This window comes from Camelus ferus, chromosome 32, assembly GCF_009834535.1.
Source record: "Camelus ferus isolate YT-003-E chromosome 32, BCGSAC_Cfer_1.0, whole genome shotgun sequence".
In the NCBI taxonomy this organism is placed as follows: domain Eukaryota; kingdom Metazoa; phylum Chordata; class Mammalia; order Artiodactyla; family Camelidae; genus Camelus; species Camelus ferus.
In genome coordinates this window covers 2,112,695-2,135,747 of record NC_045727.1, presented here as the reverse complement: position 1 = coordinate 2,135,747, position 23,053 = coordinate 2,112,695, and the positions used below count along the sequence as shown (strand labels likewise).

Below are 23,053 nucleotides of genomic sequence, written 5' to 3'. Positions count from 1 at the left end.
TCTTAGTACACTGCTGGGCACATTTAGTGAGGTTGCAATAGAAACGGTTTCCGTAACTCTTGGTAATACAGATTACCTGTCAGTTACCCTAAGTGTTATCTTCTTTAACGCTTATTCTTTCTTTCTTTTTTTTTTTTAGCTGAAGTATAGTCAGTCACAGTGTGTCAATTTCTGGTGTACAGCACAATGTCCCAGTCATGTAATGCTTATCGTTGAACCGTATGAATATTTACTTTTTTCAGCACACAGTGTAAGAAGTCATCCACAGGCATTATTTTGCTTTAAGTTGCTTGATATAGCATGTTTATATTACAGCTTGTTTACAAGGTAAAATCAAATGATATATTGGAGAAACTAGCTTTGAGTTCTCTGGACACCAGTGAGCAGACCGAATGGCAAAAACTTGTAGATGAAGCTAAGGAAAATCTACATAAAATCCAGGTGTGTTTTCCCTGTCATATACTGGAGTATTCAGATCGATGGATTGATCAGCATTGGTTGCCTTACCATGTCTGGCATTTATGTAACAGGATGATGAATTTGTGGTGAATTACTGCTTGGAGGCTCAGTGGCTGACCTATGAGACAACTCAGGAAATGCTAAATTATGCCAAAACCAGGGTAAGTTTTTATAATGTTTGTACATGTTAGTTTGTCTTATGCAAAAGAAACAATTTACAGAAAATGAATTTTTTTTCCATCATAGACATTTTTTTAAAGTGCTTTTTTTTTCTGTTCCAAATAATGCCATTTTTGCTATAGATTGTTCCCCTTACTGGCCTTTGAATGAATACCACTGCTAGTTATATTCCTTAAAATCAAGGTGTTAACATGAGCAAAATGTGAGCTGTTTTCATAAAATGCATTATTGTTTAAGATATTTAATCTTATTGTTCACTGTTCATCTAAGAGTTAACAGCAATTTAATTTTTAAAGATAACTTTTTTCCTTTGATTCACAAAAAATCCATGTTCTTTCATAAAAAAACAAATATACCTGATATTCTAACCATGTTTCTTATTGTTTATCTTAGCTTTTGAAGAAAGAAGATAAAACTGTTCCTGTCTATTCTGATGGCTTAAAAGAGGTAATTCATTACATTACTTATAGGTTAATTTGAGGATGAATGTACTATTACAACATACTTCTTAATTCAGGATAGTTCAGGAGCATTTTTCCTTATTGCAAAATGAGAATATAATAGTACTTATAGGGTTATTTTAAGGTCATATAAAATATTTCCTATAAATCATTTTGCATAGTGCCTAGTATCTCAAACAATTGTAAACTATGACAGTAGTTATGATGGTTCCAAAAATATATAGATGTGCACATGTACCTACAGATCTTCCTCAACTTTTGATGGGGTTACATCCTGATAAACCTATTCCTAAGTTGAAAATGCCAGTAAGTGAAAAATGCATTTAATACACATAACCTACTGAAATCATAGCTTAGCCTCGCCTGTCTTAAATGTGCTCAGAGCACTTACATTAGCCTAGAGTTGGGCAAAATCATCTGACTCAAAGCCTATTTTATAATAAAGTATCAAATAGCTTATTGAATACTGTACTGAAGAAAAAATGGTCGTATGGGTACAGAATGGTTGTAAGTGTTTCAGTTGTTGGTGATTGTGTGGTCGGGAACTACAGCTCCTTGCTGATGCCTAGCAGCACAAGAGAGTATCATACTATAGATTGCTAACCCTGGAAAAGATCGAAATTCAAAATTTGAAGTATGGTTCCTACTGAATGCATATAGCTTTTCCACCACCCTATAAAGTTGAAAAATCTTTAAGTTCAGCCATTGCAGGTCAGGGACTATCTATGTATTTTTAAACTCTTAAGTAAATGTTTAGTATAATCCAGCTAGGTTTTACCATAAAAGCATATTTATAAATCAGTGGAAAAACTAACTGATTTTGAAAAGCACCTACAACTAATGTACAAATACTTTCCTCTCCTTTGCAGTTTTATTGCATTGAATGTTACTGGAAATGTTTTTCTCATCCCAAGTTTTTTTGTTTTGTGTTAAATAAAGGCAGTCATATTTATGAGAACCTGTAATATGGTATAAAATGAGAATGTGTACAAGACTTCTGAAACAGAATGCCTAATTTTTTGGCACTTTTTAATTTTAATATTATTGCATACAACATTCAAACTATCAAGTTATTCCTTTTTAGGTACTAAGAGCTCATGCAAAGTTGACTACTTTTTATGGAGCATTTGGACCAGAAAAATTCAGGTGTGTACATTCCCATTTTTAATTTCTAGATTGTTTTATTTCTAGATTTAAGTTTGGAATGTCATAAAACATACAGCATTGCTTTGAATGAATTTATGTGTCTAAGGGGTTGAATGATAGAAAATGCCCTTTCCATCATTCCTGCAGAGCTTAGGCACTTCCGACATCATCCACTGGAATTGATGCATTTGAAAGGCAGATTTAAATACACATGCCTTTTGCCTTAGCAATTTCACTTCAGGAAATTGATACTGTTGGGTATACTGACATGTGCATCAGGAGTATCAGTATTTACAAATATGAGATGTGGTTATTTTAAGCATAAGACAAGTTTATTTATCACGGTAAGCTAACGATGAAGGAAGCTTTATTTTTTTCCTTGTGGCTAGTCAGTTATTCCAATACTATCATTAAACATTCCACCTTTTCACCACTGAAATGTTACCTTAATCGTATGCTAAAATCCTCATGGGTGTTTAAGTCTTAACGCTGGAATATAACTGTTTTCACTTATCTCATCTCTCTATTCATTGACCAATATCAAACGATATCAACTAGCCCCACTATACTTTTCTTATTTTTCAGAATTTGGGGGACTGTTCTCTTTTTTTCATGGCATTAGGAATCAGAATCAGCTTACCCAGTTTTAAAAGGTCTCATTTTTTTTAAACTTTTTTTTTTATTGAGTTATAGTCATTTTACAATGTTGTGTCAAATTCCAGTGTAGAGCACAATTTTTCAGTTATACATGAACATACATACATTCATTGTCACATTCTCTTTCGCTGTGAGCCACCACAAGATCCTGTATATATTTCCCTGTGTTACACAGTACAATCTTGTTTATCTATTCTACATTTTGAAATCTAAAAAGTCTCATTTTTATTGGGATTTTTATTATTTTTTTTTTATTGGGAATGTGCTGAATCTAAGGTCAATTTGGGGAGAACCAGTATCTTTACAATATCAAATTTTCCTATTTAAGGATAGTATGTGTCTTCCTACTCATTCTGTTTTCTTTCTCTCTTTTTTTAATGTTTCTGAATGGTATCTATTCAGTTGTCTTCATATAGATTTTGTACCTTTTTTTGTTAATTTTAATTTTATCCTTCTTCCTACCGTGATAAATGGGACTTTTCTTCATCATATTTTCAAGAGGATATAGAAGCTACTGATTTTTTAAAAGTGCTTTTTAACCAGCTACCTTACTGAATTCCTTTATTACTTATAGTAATATTTCAGTGGATCTTATTTTTTCCAAGTACAGAATTATATATGGAAATAATAATACTTTTGCCTCATTTTTTTCCTTGACTAATTTCATTGACTGCTACTTGCAGAACATTATTAAATAATGGTGGTAAATAGGCACTCTTCTCTTGTTCCTTATGTTAATGGAAATGCTTATTTTGTTTTATCATCTAAGCATGATACTGGTTTGTAGGGTTTTGTTTGTCTTTTTACTGTACTAAGGAAATATTCATCATCTATTTCTGAGCTTTAATCAGGACTGGGTAGTCATTACACCATTACTGGTTATAGGAAAAGACTGGAAATAGCCCTAATGTTGAACTATGAGGGTCTAGTTAAATTACAGTAAATCTATGCCATGGAATAATATGTAGTCCCTTAAAAGAATAATATCTATATGTGCTAATTTTGTACATGTGCTGAAATAATATAAAATGAATTTTTTAAGTACCTATAGTTTATATTAAAAAGTCTCAATTTAAAAATTTTAAATGGCTGCTAGTGTATGTAGTGATTATCTCAGGAAGGACCTACAAGAAGAGCCTTGGCTTCTGGGGGAGATGCAGGAGTTCTGCAGGTCTAGGATAGGAAGGAAACTTTTCACTATGTAATCTATGGTACTTTTTTTCTTAACTCTTTGAGGGGGAAAAAAACCTAGTTAAAATGTGTAATGGCATCCACTTGTAATGTGTAACTTTAATATATATTTTTCAACTACTAACTTCTTTCTTTCCCCTTTTGACTTTGCAGTGGTAGTTCTTGGATTGAATTTCTGAATAACGAAGATGACCTTAAGGATATTTTTTTACAGCTAAGAGAAGGAAACCTTGTTTGTGCACAGTACCTTTGGCTTAGACATCGGGTAATTCGTTTTGCCTTTTTTTTTTTTTTCTTTGCCCCTTAACGGCTTTATAGCTCCTGTGAGAGGTGATTGAATCAATGATGGGAACTAATAGGGTGGCAGGAGTGTCTGGGCAATGGGGTGTTTTCAGATTGTTTGATAAAATATGACCTGTCCCAGAGAAAACTATTCTCTGATGATGTTAACTCGGGAAATATAACGGTAAAATAGGAACTTAACGTTATCTGACCATTCAGTCTAATTGACTCGTAAACGTAGCTCAGGAGGCAACATTTTATTAAGCTATTTATTGATAGGCTTTGTTATGGAGGACTGGTGGAGAGGGTTTTCCTGTTGCAGCCTCAGATTATGGTAAAGGAGTGCCCATTACAGTCACTGCTCTGAATCCCTTTAATGTTGATAGAGAATGTTAGATTCAAAGAGCAGTATCTGAATGTGTTGCCATTAGAGATAAATGATTGTTAAGATTTGTACCATCACCTCCAGTTAAGTTTTCCTTAGGATGACATCACTGCCAATTCCTCTGCCACTTAATTTATTAACCGGTATTTGATACTGTGAAATTTCATGGAATTTGTGCCTCCCAACTCGAATCATTTGCATAGAATAAATCACCCTTAGAGGGTCATTATTAAATCAGTAAAATATTTTTTGAAAAGACTTCCGAATAGGTCTTTCCCTTTTGGGAGGCTATCAGGTTTAAATTTGTCAGATAAATCTTAATTTCTCACTCTGGATAATCTAGGCAAACTTTTTTTTTTTAACACGTCAGCAATTTAATGATTTCATTAAATGGTACAACCATCACTGTAAATCAGTTTTACAACATTTTCATCCCTTTAATAAGATTCCACATGCCCATTTACAGCGAATCCCCAGTCCTACCTCCAGGCAACCATTAAGGCACTGTCCGTCTCTGTAAATTTTAATTTAGGCAAACTTTGAAAGCAAATTTGATGTGAAAATGCTTGAGAACTTGCTCAACTCAATTTCTACACCAGTCTCTTTGCATAAGCTTTGTCCATGGCTTAAAAATGATGTGATCCCATTTGTGAGGAGGACTATTCCTGAAGGACAGGTAAGTTACCTTCAGTATTTCCACTTCTGATCATTCAGTCTTATTTTTTTACATTATATTGTTGAAGATTAAATCATGCTAACACCAGTTAGTTCCTTTTAGTTTCTCTTTTGAAAGATTATCATGGAGGTTTTAAATTATTTCAGTGATTATCTAGTACTTTATTTTTATTTTTATACAATGTATCTATTTCAGAAAATTCTTGCAAAATGGTTGGAGCAAGCAGCCAGGAACCTTGAATTAACTGATAAGGTAATACCAGTATATTTAGAACTGAAAAGACATTTCGAATACTCCTAGTGGCGTAAACGTTATTTTTAATGGTCTCTTAATGATTTTTAAAGGCAAACTGGCCAGAAAATGGACTTCAACTAGCAGAGATATTTTTTACAGCAGAAAAACCGGATGAGTTGGGACTGGCGTCCTCTTGGCATTGGATCTCCTTGGTATGATATGGAAAACAAATTTTTAATAATAAAATATTTAATTTATATTTAAGGGTTTGTCTGTGTGTATTTAGAAATATATCTACTTCTTAAATTTCATGTGTACTTTTAAAACCCACAAAAAGGAAAATTTGCTCTTTTTCTTCCCAATATTTATGTTACAACTTCAGCCTATTTAATGCACTGTTTTTCTCTATTGAGCCAACCAAAAGAGAAACAATATATAAACATACTCCTAAGCAGTCTAATTGGGATTTTCATGCATTAGTAGCGTTTCATAGTCCTTTAAAAGGACGAAACTTAATAATGCATTAGAATTAGTTTTCAAAGGTGTATCAATCAAGTTTACTTCTGGGACTTTCTATTTGAAAAAAAATAGCAATGTTAGAAATTAAACTAAAATCAGGGATACTGATGTTATATTTGATGTTAATGAGCTGAAATTATCAGTTGGTTTCTAAATTTCTTTTTTTATTTCTAAATTTCTTAAGTTAATTTATTTTTTTCCTTCAGAGTTCTAAAAACTAGAAAGCATTTATTATACTGAAAAGTACATGCTTACATTTTTAAAAAGTTTGATGGGGTACCATGATTTTGTTGATTAACATATTGAGACATCTCAACTCTGAAGTATAAAGTACTTAAGGACCAGAAGATGTGACCTTATGTAAGGTCACATGTGCATTATGAAATTGCATTTATCCCTTAAGTTTCTGGAGCCCAAAAATAAATAATAAATTTCCTCCTACTTTCTGATATAGTAGATTTTTGTTGTTAATTGTACTTACTGATTATGCACTGTTAAGAAAAAAAATGAGAATTTTTTTCTAATAAGTTTCAAGCAGTATATTGATGTTATATAATCAATATATATCATAATGTATAATTATATTGATCATTACATATATTTTTCCATAGAAGAGCTTTTCCTCTTGCTATAAGACACTGCTTTATCTTTTCCCTGTTAATTGCCTTTTACCAGTAATGAAAATTCTGTTCCCAAATATAACTTTAGGAAATGTCACAGCTTTATATCTGGTATGATCTATATAGATGGGACGTTGAGGGCCATCTAAATGATGTTTGTATATCTAACTATATTATGGTTCTGAAAAAACATTACACTAATATTAATAACTTCTTCTTTTCCTTTTTTTTCTATTTATTTTGAGAAAGAAAATTTCTTTCAGATTTCTGTTGGATTCTGATATGTTAATTTATACTAGTTAATTTTAGTTAAAATTCTGCAAAATTTAAAGGCAGAAATTACAGGTTCCCTCTTATATACATAATGATGGTCATTTCTTACTTTACCTAGAATAATTCTGACTTTTTGTATATTTCCCTCACACTTTTATTTCCTATCCTTAACAACTCAGCATTTTTGTTTTAGAAGGATTATCAAAACACAGAGGAAGTATGTCAGTTAAGGACTTTGGTAAATAACCTGCGAGAGTTGACCACATTGCATAGGAAATACAACTGCAAATTGGCCCTCTCTGATTTTGAGAAGGTAAAAGTCTAGATTTATCAGAATTACTGTTACATTTTATCATAGCCAGTGTGGCTAGAGTTTGCATTTATGCCATCTTTGTTCTGGTATCCAGGAGAACACAACCACCATCGTGTTCCGAATGTTTGATAAGGTGCTGGCCCCTGAGCTTATTCCTTCCGTCTTAGAGAAGTTTATCAGAGTTTACATGCGGGAACACGACTTGGAAGAGGAGGAACTTCTCCTACTGTATATAGAGGTAACTTTCTTTAGCTCTAGTTTTTTGTTTTTTGTTTTTGCTGGATCTATGCACCATATCATTGTATAAATGTTTAACTCTTTAAGGAATGTCATGCTTTACCATTAGGATGTGTGCAGCATATTGCATTGATTAAGAACTTGGATTAACTCAGCCAGTACCTGATGGGCAAGACTTTCCCCAAATGGTTATTGTGAAATGATAGAAGCACAAGCTTAATAAATATTAGCAATTATTTTCCATAGACATTAATAAGTGCAGCTATCTCACTTGTAGATTCTTCAAGAATATTTCCTCCTTAAGTTTCCTGCACTATATAAAACTGAAGGCCAAGGTTCTGGCAATTTTGCACTTGTTGACCCTTGTTCAACAGGCATGGTTAAGTGTAAGTTTTTTGGTTTTTCACACATCCATAAAAGTTTTTTATCTATAGCTGTATGTGTATTTTATTTACTTATTTATTTATTTAGTGAGAGTTTTAAATTAAAAAAAATGTTTATCCCACTTTAGGATTTATTGAAGAGATGTAGCTCAAAGTCCACATCACTCTTTGAAACAGCATGGGAGGCAAAAGCCATGGCAGTAATAGGATGTTTGTCTGACACCGATGTAAGTAAACACTGACCATATAGATTTTTCCCTTCTGAGCACTGCATCTTTTTTTAAAACTTTTCTTCTGGTCACAAAAGCAACATATATTTGTTAAGGAGAATTTGTGTACTATGAAAAAGGGGGAAAAAAAATGAAAAAACCACCCGTAATTCTATTTTCTTCAATTATGAAAATAAAAAGTGAAAATTTTCTTCCTCCCACCCTGAGAAGTACCACTATGGACAATTGGATGCGTAAATTTCCAGACATTTCATTTCTCTATGTGGTTTTACAAACAGAGAGACATTTTTAAATTATGTTATCATACAGCTTTACTTTAACTTCATACCGTTAGTCACCATTATAAAAGATGAATAAAGTCATGGAAAATATTTTAAAACACAAAGTGTAGAAAGGAACAGAGCTATATGATTTAACTTTCAGCAGAGAAAATACTTTTCTGAATTTTTCTAAATAATAAAATTGCCTTTTATGTGTGAATATTGGAAGAAACATAGGCTTTTGCAATCAGAAGATGAAAGATTCTCAAGCTTCCATACGGTAGATGTAAGCCCCCTCCTGTCGGATCAGGCAGATCATTAATTTGCATGAAATGTAAATCCGAGGGCTATTCACTGTCGGTGTGTGTGTATCTTTGTAGCTCATATTTGATGCTGTGCTTAAGATAATGTATGCAGCCGTGGTTCCCTGGAGTGCAGCTGTGGAGCAGCTGGTGAAACAGCACCTAGAAATGGACCATCCCAAGTAAGATTACAGCCTACCAAACAGCTTTTTTGGTGTTAGATAAAACCTCATGTTTTGAGTTGACTTTCCTATATGGTTTTCTATCCTTTACTGTGTCTCTTAGGATTTCATAAAAAAGACAATCCATGTTAATATCAATAAATTTACTTTTAGAGTCAAGTTATTACAGGAGAGTTACAAACTGATGGAGATGAAAAAGCTTTTACGAGGCTATGGGATAAGGGAGGTAAATCTCTTAAACAAGGAAATAATGGTAAGTACAATAATCGTAGAGACTTTTAATGCCTTTGTTCCATTTCTAGGGCAACATGGGAAATTTAATTGGATTTTATATTCTTAAAGGTGAATAGAGCTAGGTTCTCCTCTACTTTCCTTTTGTTAGACAGAATGTTAATAGGGTGTTTGATTGTTATTAGAGTATTAAAGACAACAGCTAGTAAATTAAGAAGCTGAAGGAGTGTATCACATCTTCATGTTGTATACCTTAAAAATATATATATATAATTTTTATTTGTCAATTAAACCTCAGTAAAGCTAAGGGGAAAAAAAGAAAAGAAAAAGAATTATCATTAAATTCAGAATACGCACACACACACAATTTCAGAATACAAATTATGTTTTAGTTTTTCATACCATTTAGTTTTTGCTGCATTGTTTTAATTTTATGAACAGATGATTTCTGGTTTCTCTGTGAGATTTCATAACAAAGAAATGTATACTGTCTCTATTTCAGAGAGTGGTCAGATATATTCTCAAACAAGATGTTCCATCTTCTTTAGAAGATGCTTTAAAGGTGGCCCAAGCATATATGTTATCTGCTGATGAAATCTACAGTCTAAAGATTATTGACTTGATTGATAGAGAACAGGTGTGAAAGTTTTATATTGTCCTTTTATATGGTTTCTCCATTAGCTAAGTTCTTAAAAATTCACAACAGTCAAATTATCCAAATAGGTAAGCACAAAATAAAGTTACACCAACATTGGACATTAGATTGGCCTGTATGTGTAGTTTTGTTTTTCTTTTTAATGTATTTTGTGAATACCTAATGAGCTTTTGTAGTTTTTGGTAGTTAATAAAACCCAGACTCACGTTTTACATGTACTATAAGGACCCTTTGATTCCAGAATAGGATGTGTTTTTTTTTGTATTTCTAAGTGTCTTTTTAAAATATAATTCTAAAACTATAGGCATAACTAAGATTTACAAAATACAGAGGGTGGTATTTTAATGTAACTTTCTGTTTACTGTCATCCAGAACAGAATTTTCAGATTTTTAAACCATGGGACCAGAATCTATTTTTCAAAATGTTTATTTCAAAACATCATTTGTTTCAAAATGATGTTTAAGTAGAAAAGAGATAAATGCAAACTATCCTTTGTAGGTACCAGCTGTTTTTTCTTCCTTTCAAATGCTGTTTATAGGGTGAAGGCTGTATGCATCTGTTGAGGTCTTTGCCTCCTGCTGAAGCTGAAAAAACTGCAGAAAGAGTAATCATATGGGCGAGACTGGCGTTACAGGAAGAACCAGATAATTCCAACGAGGTGAGATTTTCACTAAATAAAATGTAGATAAATGCAATTATTATGGATATTAATCAATAGGATAGAAAAGATGAGGGGCGAATATAGCTCAGTGGTGGAGCGCCTGCTTAGCATGCATGAGGTCCTGGGTTCAATCCCCAGTACCTCCATTTAAAAATAAGAAGGATTAAAAAAAAAAAGGGATAGGAAAGACAGATTTACAAGTATGAATATTTGCCCTTCTCACTGCTAGAATGGCCTAATATTAAAATTCCTGTGTACTATATAGAAAATTTACCATGTAGGAGAAAAACCAAATGTGGCTGCTTTGGCACAGTGGCTTTGAGCCCACACTGAATAATCCAGGATCTGCAAACAGAAGGGTTACTTGAAATACCTGTTGTACGTAGAGAGTTTTCCATAATGCTTTGCAGTGTAAACAGTGTTTTGTATTGTATTGGGCATAATCATGACTTTCAGGTAACATCCGCCTCAAAACCAGTGTAAATCTAAATAATCTGAGAATGGAACATTGAAACTTAAAAATGGCTTCAAGAGAGCCAGTTCACTTTAGAGAGATGAGATACCACAAACCTAATTTATCTAGGGTACTTGCACTTTTTTAAACCTTTAGAGATATTTACATCCCAGCCTCTCTCAGTGGTCCGCATCAATCATGTTTTACCTTTAGAGAAATGAGTTTGTTTAAACATCTAAAATTTATTATCCTCTTCTTATGTACTAGACATTGGGTTAAATACTTCAAATGGATTATCCATTTTTTCCTCACAGCAAACTGTGAACAAAGTTTTGAAGTGGGCTCTGTTGTTAGCTCCTTAATGATTGAGTTCATTAACTACAATTTTAAAATAAGTGACTTTCCCAAGGGTATTGGAAAGTGGCAGAGTCTCAAGACACCAGCACCCCAATGTTCATAGCAGCACTATTTACAATAGCCAAGACATGGAAACAGCCTAAATGTCTATCAACAGATGACTTGGTAAAGAAGATGTGGTATATTTATACAATGGAATACTATTTAGCCATAAAAATGACAATATAACGCCATTTGCAGCAACATGGATGTCCCTGGAGAATGTCATTCTAAGTGAAGTAAGCCAGAAAGAGAAAGAAAAATACCATATGATATCGCTTATGTGTGGAATCTAAAAAAAGAACATAAATACAAAACAGAAACAGACTCATAGACAGAATACAAACTTGTGGTTGCCAAGGGGGTGGGGGGTGGGAAGAGATAGACTGGGAGTTCAAAATTTGTATATACTGATAGGCATATGTAGAATAGATAAACAAGATTATACAATATAGCACAGGGAAATATATACAAGATCTTGTGGTAGCTCACAGTGAAAAAAAAATGTGACAATGCATATATGTATGTTCATGTATAACTGAAAAATTGTGCTCTATGCTGGAATTTGACACAACATTGTAAAATGACTATAACTCAATAAAAAAAAGTTTAGAAAAAAAGAAAGAAAAAATACCAAAAAAATAAGTTCAGTTCTAACTTTTCCAGAGTTTTTTTCCAAATGTTGTCTCAAATAATAAGTAAAAACTATTTAAAAAAAAAACCTAACTGCCTGTTAATTACAGTGTAGCTGAAAGGTGATTTGGGAGATTTACATACTCTGTGGTATTTCTAAATCCTATATCCAAGAATCTATATGGGAATTTTTTATGTTAAGCTTATATATTATTCACTTTATGATCCGTTTCTCAGCTGCCCAACTCCCTCCTCAGACCTCTCACCTCTTCAGCCATTTTTATTGTCTTCTGATTCCGTGCTTTTTATGTATTTGTATGTGCATTACATATACAATGGTAATTACAAGAAATGGATTTCATTTTGCATTTTTCTTTTTAGGACAAGGCCTGGAGAATGTCTGTAGCGAAGACATCAGTAGACATTCTTAAAATACTGTGCGACATTCAGAAAGGTAGTTTCTACCTCTGTTCCTTTGTCTTGGTTCAATTCTAAAGCTGATCCTTTTCAGAAGGGGGCATCGGTGACAGCTCTCATCCTGACCCACAGTTTTCCTTGCTCTGATTGTCTTTTTTGATCCCACACATTTTTCTTCATGAAGAGGCTTTCTTGTCTTAATCTTTTTACTAGTACAGTAAGAGCAGAAGCATCTAAGATCAACTTCTCATTTGTGTATGTACTTCAGTTGCTCAGTGCTAGACTAGATTTCTCTGGTGTCTTACGCTTGTTACTCTTGTAGCCCATAAATTTCTCTTTTCTACCTCGAGAAAGAGTAATTAGATTTTCCTTTGTACTTAAATTGTCTTCTGACAGAATCTGAAAAGAACTACTGATGACTTGAGATGAGAAAACCAAAGTGAATTAGAATTTTAGCTGTTAAAAATTCTGATAGTATCAGAGTTTGGATGTCTGCTTTAACTTTTAAAAATTTAATTACAGAAAATCTGCCGAAGAAGGATGAATGGGAAGAAATCTTGAAACTATTTAAAGCTGTTGCTAGCTTACAGGTAAGACGTTAAGCCACGTTGAACATTATTATTTAACCAATCAGTGCATTTGACATAGATGATCAGTTCCTCCTGAAGATTTTCTGTGCTATCCTTCAGGGACTTTAGATATTCTGGTTCTCCTTCTTTCTCTCAACAGCTTTAATGCAATATAATTCACATAACATACATTTTGTCCATTTAAAGTGTAGAATTCAATAGTTTTTGGTGTATTGCATTATTAATTGTTTAAATTGTGGTAAAGCATATACAGTATAAAATTTGCCATTTAACCATTTTTCAATACACAGTTCAGTGGTATGACCACATTCACAGCTTGTACAGCCAGCACCACCACCAGTGTATCTACTTTTTCATCACCTGAAATGTTCTTGTCAATAGAAGGGCTTTCAGGGGGTTAACTGATGAGTTTCATCAAATAGAAAATTGGGTAGATGTGAGGATCTCTTTGTGAAAACTTAAAATTAACACAACAGCAGATTTAACTCTCCACTGTATTACCCCGAAGTGTGTAAAGAAGAAATAATTTATCACAGATTATTGGACCACTGTTTCCCAAAGTATAGCCCATGGAACCCTAAGGGTCTCTGAGACCCTTTCAGGGAGTCCATAAAATTAAAACTATATTTATAGAAAAAAGTGAGAAAGTATTTGTTTTTTCATCCACATTCTCTCATGAGAGTACAGGGCCTTTTCAGAGGTTTCACAATCTCATAACATCACTGCTCTGAAGCTCATGGAATGTGCACTTTCACATGTTCTTGTATTTTAAATTGTTCTCCGTTTATTTCTAATATGGTAAATACTGCTAGATATCCCATTAAAAGTTTTTTTGAGATCCTCAATTTTTAAGAGTGTAAAGGAGTGCTACAATCCAAAAGTTTGAGACCTCCCATTAAAAACAATAAATTTCTCTGTGCAAAGCACCTAGGCGTCAGCATAAGTTAACTTTCCTACTTTTTTCTTTAATTCGAAAATTACAGGTATTTTAAAGCAATGGTTTTGATCTAAACACAGTCATTTATAGTTATTATGCTGCCTTTTATGGAATATTCCTTATACCAGGTCTAGTGGGTAGATGTCAGGGAGGCTGCTGGACATCCTCCCATGCATCCTCTGTGGTTCACAGCCAACTGGGAAAGAAACAGAGCTGGGTTCTTCAAGCCACTGGTGTGGAATCGCCCACACCTAATACTTCATCCCTCCCTTCTGTTCAGAGCTTCCCCGCAGCAGAATTTCCAGGCCCAAAATGTCAGCGGTGCCGAGGTAGAGAAAACCCTGGGTTAAACCAACCTTTATATAATATAGATCCTTTTTTCTTTTTTAATTGAAGTATAGTTGATTTGCAGTGTTGCATTAGTTTCTGGTGTACAGTCATACAGTTATGTTTGAAACACTAAATCTTAAATTCTTAATTTCTGAGGGAGTAGTCTTTTGAGAGAGAGGTTTGAGACATACTGATGATTGTTAACCACAGATAAACTGAGAGGACTTGGGGCTTTGTCCCGCTTGCTTTGCTGCAGGAGAACTTTGAGGTCTTTCTTCCATTTGAAGATTATAGCAATAGTTCCCTGGTAGCAGAGCTCCGGGAACAGTACATTAAAGCTCACCAAGTTGCACAGGTGAAACACAAACCCAGGAACCCCGCAGTGCCTGTGACTGCCAAGGAGAAGAACCTGAGCACGGAGTCCAAACTGCACCGACAGGCGCTGGCCCTGCAGGTGTCCAGACAAGAGCTGGAGGCCGAGCTGACCTTGAGGGCCTTACATGATGGGAATGCGGAAGCAGCTCTGAGAAAATGCAAGTGAGTTCCAGAAACCCCACATCACACAGCTCATCAGAGAGGAGCATTGGCTTCATTTATTTCTTCGGTAATAAGGATCCGGCCAGTGACACTTCCACTTTCACAGAAGTGATTCTCTTTTGTTTGTTTGTTTTCCTGGATTTAAGAAAAAAAAATTTTATTGAAGTATAGTTAGTTTACAATGTTGTGTCAATTTCTGGTGTACAGCATAATGTTTCAGTTATGCATACACATATTCCTTTCATATTCTTTTTCATTATTGGCTATTACAAAGTATTGAATATAGTTCCCTATGCTAAACAGTAGGGCCTTGTTGTTTGTCTATTTTATATATAGTTAGTATCTGCAAATCTCAAACTCCCAATTTATCCCTTCCCGCTCCCTTTCCCTCCTGGTAACCTTAAGTTTGTTTTCTATGTCTGTGAGTCTGTTTCTGTTTTATAAATAAGTTCATTTGTGTCTTTTTTTTAAGATTCCACATGTAAGTGATACCATATGGTATTTTTCTTTCTCTTTCTGGCTTACCTCACTTAGAATGACAATCTGCAGGTCCGTCCATATTGCTGTAAATGGCATTATTTTATTCTTTTTTAATGGCTGAGTAGTATTCCATTATATATGTATATACACAGACACACACTACAACTTCTTTATCCAGTCATCTATCGATGAACATTTAGGTTATTTCCATGTCTTGGCCATTGTAAATAGCACTGCTGTGAATAATGGGGTGCATTTATCTTACAGAAGTAAGTAAGAAGAAATATCTTAATTTCTCACCATGAGAGCCTATTTTGGACAGCCTGGGTCAGAAGGCGGTGGCATAGAAGACAAGTAGCTAATACTGTGTAGTCAGGTAACCTAACCGTTGAGTGAGTACAGGTCACATTGCACTCTAACAGTTAACAGTATCCCCAGTAAGTTGAAAAACGAAAAAATGAGAGGTGTACTATATACCATGAAAACATTTAAAGACATTTCAAATGGTGGTGGTGGTTACGTATTAATCCAATAACGGCGACTGCATTTGCTTTTCATATGAGTATTCTAACTTCCAACACTTCCTTCCCTCCAAAGAGACTTGTTTAAGTATCCACTGCAATGCAGATACTGGGAAACTGCTGTTCCTGACGTGTCAGAAGCTTTGTCAAATGTTGGCTAATGACGTTCCAATGACAGCCCCCGCGGGACTAGATCTTCCTTCTGAGATACATGATCTAGCATGCCAGGCTGCCACCATCTGCAGTCCAGGTGACAAGCTTTATAATCTACATGGTTTTGTATCCTCTGCTTCATTTTACTTACCCCCTAAATGCTGTCTCCTTACAGGTGGACATTGCAGTAGGGAGAGAAGTGATCATTACCTCCATTTCACAAAGGGACAAATTATAACTGATTCTTGATGGGCATTACTGTTGTAAAATATTTCCAAAATTAATGATGTCATTTCTGACTAATGATGATACTCACTTTCAGAAGATTGTGAAATTCCGAGTCCCCATATCCTGATTGTTTTTTTTTTCCTTAATGGAGGTACTGGGGATTGAACCTGGGACCCTGTGCATGCTAAGAACCTGCTTTACCACTGAGCTATACCCACCCCCTCCCCATATCTGATCTTTCCAGCCAAGCTTAAGAAAAATGTTGAACTCCATTGTTTAGGGTAGTCAAAGCTGTGTGGAAAGCTTTCTCTACTTTGAGGCCTTCCTTGGAATTTTGAATGGTAATGATTAAAAGGTGGTTTTCATCATTCTAAACACATGAAATATCAGTTTAATGATTTTTCTCCATTTTCTTTCAGATTTTCTGCTAGATGCCTTAGAACTCTGTAAATATACTCTAACAGCAGTAGAGCTTTCCAGACAGTGCCAAATGGATGACTGTGGAATTCTAATGAAGGTAAATTGCTTTTGAATTTCTTTTCCTGAAACAAAACCCCTGCCCAATCTATTATATACCACTTTTAAATCACTTGCATAGTTTATAAAAATACTGAATCTAGCTCCTGCATCTTCTAATTCTAGGCCAGAGAGTTACTTAAGGGCATAAGACCACCTCTCTTTTCTAGTCACATTTATTGGCTTTAACTAGCACTGTCTTTTGAAACATTGGGCTTCAAAGGTATCTCTGGACATAGTCCAGAGTAACAATTTGATTTAAAGCAGCATTGTCCTAAGCCACAGACCAGAAGAAACAGACTACATAGCTGTATTTGACCATCAAAACTGCATTTGGCTCTAATATATCTGATTCTGGATTCTGCTTAGTGAAGAGGGTGTCTGTTTTGGAGCGTCCTTATCTGTGTCTTCTGTATGACTTGGTATTCAGACTTCTTTTGGAACTCATAAAGATCCGTATGAAGAGTGGTCTTACAGCGACTTCTTCAGTGAAGATGGAATAGTTCTCGAGTCACAGATGGTGCTCCCTGTTATCTATGAATTGATTTCATCACTTGTGCCTCTAGCTGGTAAATCTCATTTGGGTTGTGTTTTTTTTTTTTTTTTTTTTTATTGTGTGTTTCTGCTTCATGCAAATTTAAACTATGGAGATTTGGAACTGGAACCATACACGGTAGCAGGGATGTGTCTCTCATAGGCATAATGCTGAACAAATGAATACACCCCATGTGATTCCATTTACGTGACTTACAAGGACAGGCTATGCTGTTGGAAGTCAGGGTAGTGGTTACCTTGGAGGGTTGATGGGGAGATGGGACAGGGTGGGGCTCCTGGAGGACAGCAGTGCTCTGTTTCTTGGTCTGGATGTATACTTCTCTGTGTCTTTTTCTGTATATATACTTAGGTTTTTTTTAAGCAGCAGTTTACTTTAGAACATTATTTGATAATTGCACAATATTTAAGTATCTCTGGGAGTATGTGCTCTAAGAGTTATTTTATTTAGTGTTATTTAATTTGTTCTCTTTTACAGAAGGCAAGAGATACCCCTTGGATTCTACAAGTTTACCATACTGCTCCATCAGTGAAGGTATTTGACATCAGAAATGTGTAACCTTTGTTTTACGATTTTATAAATACACCAATATAGAAATTTCTTGAAATCCTGAATATAAATCTGACATAGTGTCCTTAATGTAATTACTTAGTTATTACTGTTACGTTGTTACTCTTCCAAAGGGACAGGAGACTGTGTCATTTGGCTTATGGTGTTAACTTTTATGAATCTGTTCGTAAATTTTGGTCTTCCAAGTAGAGAAGTGGTTTTCCTCAGCTAATGATTTAGGCATCTCAAAATAGGCAAGTTACAATCAAAGTACTTCATTATCTGGTGGACTTTTTCTGGTTTAGATCAAGCCTTGTGTTAACTCTCTCATTTACTGACTTTGAGACTCAATTCTGTGACCATTACCTGCTTTGAAGAAGTTGGCTGTTCCTGAAAACAATCTCCAAATAGGACCCTTCTTTGTTTAAAAAAAAAAATCTAAATGTAAAATGACTTTTACCCAAATAAAATGCTTTTATCATTTCACAGGAGACAGCCTTATGTTACCTGTTATCAATTCCATCGCCGCCCTGCTTCAGAACCTTCAAGAATCTAGCCAGTGGGAGCTGGCCCTAAGATTTGTAGTTGCTTCTTTTGGTACCTGTCTTCAGCACTCCATGTCAAACTTCATGAATGCCAGTTTGAGTGAAAAGGTACAGTTTTGAGAACAAATACTTTCACTTTGGATAAATACAGGTACAAAAGCACTGCCAGACTAAGGAATTTGAAGCCCACATTTTCCTACTTGGCTCTGTAGCAAAGAAATGGATAATCTATCAGATTTAGGCAACATTTGTTGAACACCTATGAAGATTCAGGTATAGTTCCAGGTGCTCGGACACATTTTCATACCCAATCTTTACAACAACCCTGAGAGTCTCCATTTTGCAAATAAAGAAACTCAGATTCAAGGAGGTAATAAAAGTAATCTGAGATTTTTGGTTGCAATGGTAAGTCCTCTTGCGCCATTTGTTTTATTTTATTGTGCTATTTGTTTTATTGTGGCCCCAATTATTACAATTATTACCTGACAGCGTCATTGAAAAGATTCTAGGAGACAAACTACCTGTTGATAACTTGCTCATGAAGCTGGTCTCAGAGGAAATTGCACTCATTTCTATTACTCTTTTGATATTTACTAAATGTCAATTTTTTTAAAATTAACTTGATTGAAGTATAGCTTTTAAAATTAAAATGCACATGTTTTCGGTGTATCAGCCAGTGTATTCACCTTGTTACCAACACCACAATCAAGATATAGAACATTTTAAAAATTTCCATCCTGCCCCTTCCCAGCCAATTCCCCAGCAAGCCCCAGCTTTCTGTCCTTATAGATTAAATGCCAATACTTTTTGCATATAGTGGTGAATTTTCAGAGCTGCTTAATATTTAAGAAAAGATTTTCAAAATGATGCATAGAAGTGGGCCTGAAGATTCTTTTGTTCTTTTCTAAAGTTGTTTGGAGAGGCCACATTAGTTAAATCCAAGCATGTTGTTATTGAACTGAAAGAGAAAGCCGTTAAGTTTATCAGGGGGACTGCCACAACGCTATTGCACAAGGTGAGTTTTTGTTTTTGGTGAGCTCTCTTTCTGTCTGTCTGTCTCTCTCTTTCCTGGTTGCTTCTGATTTCTCAGTGAGGGTAAGAGTGAGGCAGGGGAGAGGATTTGGGGATTTGAAGAGAAGTGATGAAATAGTCATGCAGGAGAGAAGGTAAGGGTTTTGTGTCCTAGGGAACTTGTGATAGCTGCTTTCCTTAAATTTATAATAGTGACAAAAGACATTAAAATTAAGCAAACAAGTTTGAACAGTGTTACTATAAATAGTTTTTCATGATACACTTGTTCTTTCATTGGGGCTATAATTTAATTTAGTGACAAATAAGCCTTTAGAAACTAAATTCTGTTTTGACTGTGAAGAATTTGCTTCTCTCTCCCCCCCCCCAACGGAGGCACTGGGGATGGAACCCACGACCTCGTGTGCACCAAGCACGCGCTCTACCACTGAGCTATACGCTCCACTCCCAAGAATTTGCTTCTCTTCATGCTCTCTTCTCACAGGTATTTAATTGTCGCCTGGTGGATCTTGACTTGGCATTGGGGTACTGCACTCTCTTACCCCAAAAGGAAGTCTTTGAAAATCTCTGGAAGCTCATAGATAAAGCATGGCAGAATTACGACAAAATATTGGTATGAGCTAAGGAAGCACACCTTCGTTTCTTGAAATATTAAAGATTTAAGGGAAGAAATAAAGTTGGCTTTGCCTCCAGCTCTGTAAGATTTAGCAGAAGAAATGTCAGGCTAACTCATGTGATTTCTACCAGCTTTTCCTTGACTAATGACGCACCAGGGAATGTATATGCAAGCCCTAAGCATTGCTTCACCCAGAGAATCATGATATTTTTTATTTCTTAAATCTGTACGCAGCCACTGAACCTCACTGCTTATACTTAACTCTAGTGTATTTGAAACATTAGGCCTATGAGCCTGTTCTTTTTTCGTAGGACAGGTTTAACAGATGCAAAACTTTTCTTTGATGTTTGTTTTAAAATTTGCCTCTTGTGGGGATTTCACTTGCAGGATAGCTAAAATTTGGCCTTCTCTAATGCAAGAAATCCAGGCTGAATTCATGGCCTCATACTAAAAGCCGAATTACCTAAATGTTGTATAGGTAATGACCCTGTACAAAGCAATATGTAACATTCCAACTGTTACAAAGAAGGATTATGGCTTTTATTGTTGGGCTTTGTATAAAAGGTAGGAGAACATAGTCTATTTGCTCTTGAATTTTAATTCTATTTTAATTTTTTAGGCAATATCTCTGGTGGGCTCTCAGCTGGCCAGTCTCCATCAGGAAATAGAAATGGAGCTTAAGTTCTGTGAACTCAGTACTGATGCCCAGTGGGGCATTCGTCTCGGTAAACTTGGTGTGAGTATTCAAGCGCCATGAAGTTTCACCCATTCCGATCATCACCGAACTGGAAGACTTAAAGCAAAGATCCTGTGCTCGCTTCGACAGCACGTGTACTAAAATTGGGACAATACAGAGATTAGCATGGCTCCCGTGCAAGGCTGACACGCAAATTTGTTAAGCTTTCCATATTTTTAAAAACACAAATGAACTTATTTACAAAACAGAAATGAACTCACAGACACAGAAAACAAACTCATGGTTACTAGGGGAGAGGGGGATAAAACTGAAGTTCGAGATTTGCAGATACTAACTACTGTATATAAAATAGATAAACAATAAGTTTATACTGTATAGCACAGGCAACTATATTTAATATGCTTGTAGTAACCTATGATGAAAAAGAATATGAAAAGGAACATGTGTATGTACATGTGTGACTGAAACATTATGCTGTACACCAGAAATTGACACAACATTGTAAACTGACTATACTTCAATTTGAAAAGAAAAAGAAAAGAAAGACCTCATTATCCTTTACTTTTGGAGAGATTGTCTATAAACTGACTCATCAATGTTAGTTATATTAAGTACACACTTTGGTGCTTCCAAAGAAATAAGAACCTTTCGCCTCGTTTTCTTTTTGCTGTATTCTTAAGGAAATCAGGAGGCTTGACAGTTCATCTGCTTAGCTTCCTCACTTAGAGGAATGCATCCAGTATTAATTGACATTTAAGCTCTTCCAGGCCTACTCTACAGCTTCAAGCTTTTCTGTGTGCTATTTGGTGAAGGATAATATTAAAATGTATATGCAGGGGTACTAGGCACCAAGAACTCCTACTAGAGAAAAGTTAGTGGCCCTTATTTTTCAATTTGTAAAAACAAAGTCCTATTTTCTTTACTATGAATGTAAAACATTTTTACTTTACTTGCAAATAATTGACTTATCGGGAATATAACTACGGCAGAAACGGTATATGTTTTGAAGCCTAGCTCCTGTGTAGCGATAGGACTGTATTGCTAACTGCCAGACTTTGCTGATGAAGAGCCGAGGGTTAGTGTGGCTAAGAGAGATTTTTGGGCCTGTAGCCAAATATACCCAAAATTTCAGAGTGATAGTTATTAAAAGTAAAAGCTGAGGGAGCTATAGAATAATGTCTCTCTGTATATAAAAAAAAGGATAGTAAAAAGGCAAGTCACGAAGGCACCCTTACTCTGATGCATTTCAGTTTAACAGGGTTTTTGTTTTGCTCTTTTTATTTCTAGATTTCTTTCCAGCCAGTTTTCAGGCAACATTTTCTCACCAAGAAAGACCTCATTAAAGCTCTTGTGGAGAATATAGATATGGACACAAGCCTCATTCTGGAATATTGCAGGTAATTCTTTAGACTTCAGTGGTATTTTTGTTGTTAGCTTAACAGACTGGTAATCCTGGAAGAACACAATAATAACAGTGATAGTTACATGTGGTCCGTAGACCTCTGATGTTTGCTTTTACTCACTGCAAACTAAGTAAATCCAGAACCAGATTAAATTTTCTTACAATATCACCTTTTAAATTCCCTGTATAGTGTTTCCCCAGCTTGCCTCATGATAAGCATGACCTCGGGCACTTAATTAAAACTAGTTTCCTGGGTCCCTCTGGTGGTTCTGGCTCAGCAGGTCTGGGCTGAGGCGCAGGAATCAGCTCTTAGTAGGATCTCTGGATGATTCCTGTCATCAGGAGGTCTGGGAATATTCTTCTGAACAATTAAACTTCTAAATCAGATCAACTTAGGGGCAAGGTAATCTTAAAAATCAGTGAAAAGTATGATTTAGGGAGAATTTTTTTTTAAATAATTGAATTTAAAAAACTAAAACTAAATGTTATTTGCAGATGTAGCTTCTGGGATGAGGAGGATCAAATGATTTATAAATCTCTGATGTTCTTATCTGATGAATTCGATAACCAATTTGCTGGTCCCTTACTAGTTACTAAGTGCTTTCACACACATCATCTCATTAAGTTTTTTGTATATTCTCACCAATTTATGTCTGAGAAGGCAAACCCATATTAGGTGCCCTGCTCAAAGTCAGATAAGTGACTGCTTCTAGAACACCGAGGGCGCTGCAAGCCTCATCCAGTTGGTGACGGATTAGTGGAATCTGAATTCTTGATAATGCGGCTTCTCAGTGCATTTCCTCACCAGACAGAGATCTCGTTCCTTGTCCCTGCGGACGGTGTGGAGTGGAGTAATGGCCCTGGCTGTCACCATTTGCACCTGCAAGTCAGGGACCGTAGGATGCTCACAGCTCTAACTACCACTGACTTTC

General features: G+C 35.2%; 1 protein-coding gene and 1 non-coding gene across 2 annotated transcripts in view; both read left to right on the top strand.

Moving 5' to 3' along the window:
- Positions 1-23,053, top strand: part of KNTC1 (kinetochore associated 1) — a 64,088-nt gene that overhangs the window by 18,221 nt on the left and 22,814 nt on the right. Inside the window, 28 exon segments of the mRNA XM_006178117.3 lie at positions 316-441; positions 531-620; positions 1,033-1,086; positions 2,185-2,246; positions 4,248-4,359; positions 5,294-5,437; positions 5,633-5,689; positions 5,782-5,883; positions 7,277-7,396; positions 7,491-7,634; positions 8,145-8,243; positions 8,887-8,990; positions 9,144-9,243; positions 9,724-9,858; positions 10,416-10,535; positions 12,403-12,475; positions 12,961-13,028; positions 14,552-14,832; positions 15,910-15,925; positions 15,927-16,083; positions 16,634-16,731; positions 17,161-17,299; positions 17,761-17,817; positions 18,322-18,485; positions 19,288-19,392; positions 19,891-20,019; positions 20,642-20,758; positions 22,007-22,116. Coding sequence (XP_006178179.2) covers positions 316-441; positions 531-620; positions 1,033-1,086; positions 2,185-2,246; positions 4,248-4,359; positions 5,294-5,437; positions 5,633-5,689; positions 5,782-5,883; positions 7,277-7,396; positions 7,491-7,634; positions 8,145-8,243; positions 8,887-8,990; positions 9,144-9,243; positions 9,724-9,858; positions 10,416-10,535; positions 12,403-12,475; positions 12,961-13,028; positions 14,552-14,832; positions 15,910-15,925; positions 15,927-16,083; positions 16,634-16,731; positions 17,161-17,299; positions 17,761-17,817; positions 18,322-18,485; positions 19,288-19,392; positions 19,891-20,019; positions 20,642-20,758; positions 22,007-22,116 — 3,083 coding nt within the window.
- LOC116661030 lies at positions 20,833-20,936 on the top strand. The gene has a single exon (XR_004316797.1). It is a non-coding gene; the product is annotated as a U6 spliceosomal RNA (small nuclear RNA).